Genomic DNA, 1655 nt, shown 5'->3' with positions numbered 1-1655 from the left:
AAGGCCCCCAGCCCGGCCGCCGGGCCGGCCGCCTCTCCCCGCCCGAAGCCCGCACGCAAGGCAGGCGTGCCGGTAAAGGCACATCAGGACTTTGCCCGCGGTTGCCTTAGTAACTCACATGTATTTTCCCCCGCTTGCATATGTGTGTCCCTGGCTGAATGACAGTTTTGCCCCCTACACACGGAAAAGTTAATCTAAGCTGCAAAGTGGTTCCTTTCTTCGTCCCTTCGCTGACCTTTAAATGACATTTCCCCTCGCTGGCGGGGCAGGCTGCTCGCTCTCTCTTCGCGCCCCGTTCTGTGCTGGGAAGGGCAATTCCCGAGGTGAGGAAGATGCCTCCGGGCAGCCAGAGGGCGGGAAGGGAAGCGCTTGGCACCCGGGTCGGGCTGGGGCCGCCGGGGCCGGGCTGGGCCGCCGGTCCCACGAGCTACCTACCTCCTGAAACTTCCCAAACTTCCCGGGGGCGGAGGGGTGTGGGGGGGTGTGTGTGCCGGCTGAAGGTCCGGGGAACAGCCGCCTCGCCTTGAAAAGCGGACACGGGAAGGATCGTACGGGCTTAACACACGTGAGTACGCGTGATCGTACGTCAAGGCAAATAAAGTCACGTTTTAACCCCTCTTGAAACTCCCTTCCGAGAGCCTTTAACCGAGGCAAAGCGACCTGGGCGTCTGGGAAAGCAGGCACCTCGAGCTGTGCGGGGTCGCTTTACCGAGCTCCGGTGTGACACCGATTTCCCGACCAGCGTGTTTCACCCCCCATTTCTGTGCCAGCAGGTTAAAAGTCACTAGGATGACGGCTGCCCTGGCACCTTCGAGAGCGATGCTGTAAGACTTCGCTGTGATGGTATTCGGAGCAACGTGGGCGCCGGCGGGGGGAAGCGGGTGCCATTTCCTACATGTCCTTAAACCATGTGCAGGCGAGAGGAGCCCATGAAATTGGCGACCTGGGTCTGGATGACATCGTGCCACAAGATGATTGGCGTGCTGCTGGTCTTTTTCCCTGCTCTGCTCCTGGAGATGGACGTGCTGCCGGGCAGCGCCGGGCGGAAGGCTCTTCTCTCCGCAGCCTCCTCGCAGCGGTCGGTGGCTCGGATGGACGGGGATGTCATCATCGGGGCCCTCTTCTCCGTCCATCACCAGCCGCCGGCTGAGAAAGTGCCCGAGAGGAAGTGCGGGGAAATCCGGGAGCAGTACGGCATCCAGAGGGTCGAAGCCATGTTTCACACTTTGGATAAAATTAACGCCGACCCGGTCCTGCTACCGAACATCACCCTGGGCAGCGAGATCCGGGACTCCTGCTGGCATTCCTCGGTGGCCCTGGAGCAGAGCATCGAGTTCATACGGGACTCCCTCATCTCCATCAGGGACGACAGGGACGGGGGCGCCCGCTGCGTTTCCGACTCCCAGCCCCAGCCCCCGACCAGAGTGAAAAAGCCCATCGCGGGGGTCATCGGCCCCGGCTCCAGCTCGGTTGCTATCCAAGTCCAAAACCTGCTCCAGCTCTTCGACATCCCCCAGATCGCTTACTCCGCCACCAGCATCGACCTGAGCGACAAAACGCTGTACAAATACTTCCTCAGGGTGGTCCCCTCCGACACGCTGCAAGCCAGGGCCATGCTCGACATCGTCAAGCGCTACAACTGGACCTACGTCTCC

The 1655-nt window shown here is 61.5% G+C and overlaps 1 protein-coding gene across 1 annotated transcript in view; it reads left to right on the top strand.

Annotated features, from left to right (window-relative positions):
* The first annotated feature begins 908 nt into the window (after nt 1-908).
* The window catches only part of GRM1 (glutamate metabotropic receptor 1), a 201272-nt gene continuing 200525 nt past the window's right edge, over nt 909-1655 (top strand). The window contains exon 1 of the mRNA XM_009646976.2: nt 909-1649. Coding sequence (XP_009645271.1) covers nt 909-1649 — 741 coding nt within the window. The remainder of the gene's footprint in view (nt 1650-1655) is intronic.

The sequence above is a fragment of the Egretta garzetta genome, unplaced genomic scaffold (assembly GCF_000687185.1).
Source record: "Egretta garzetta isolate BGI_Z169 unplaced genomic scaffold, ASM68718v1 scaffold139, whole genome shotgun sequence".
Lineage (NCBI taxonomy): Eukaryota > Metazoa > Chordata > Aves > Pelecaniformes > Ardeidae > Egretta > Egretta garzetta.
The sequence above is the reverse complement of the archived record's forward strand: the minus strand, read 5'-3'. Positions and strand labels throughout refer to the sequence as shown.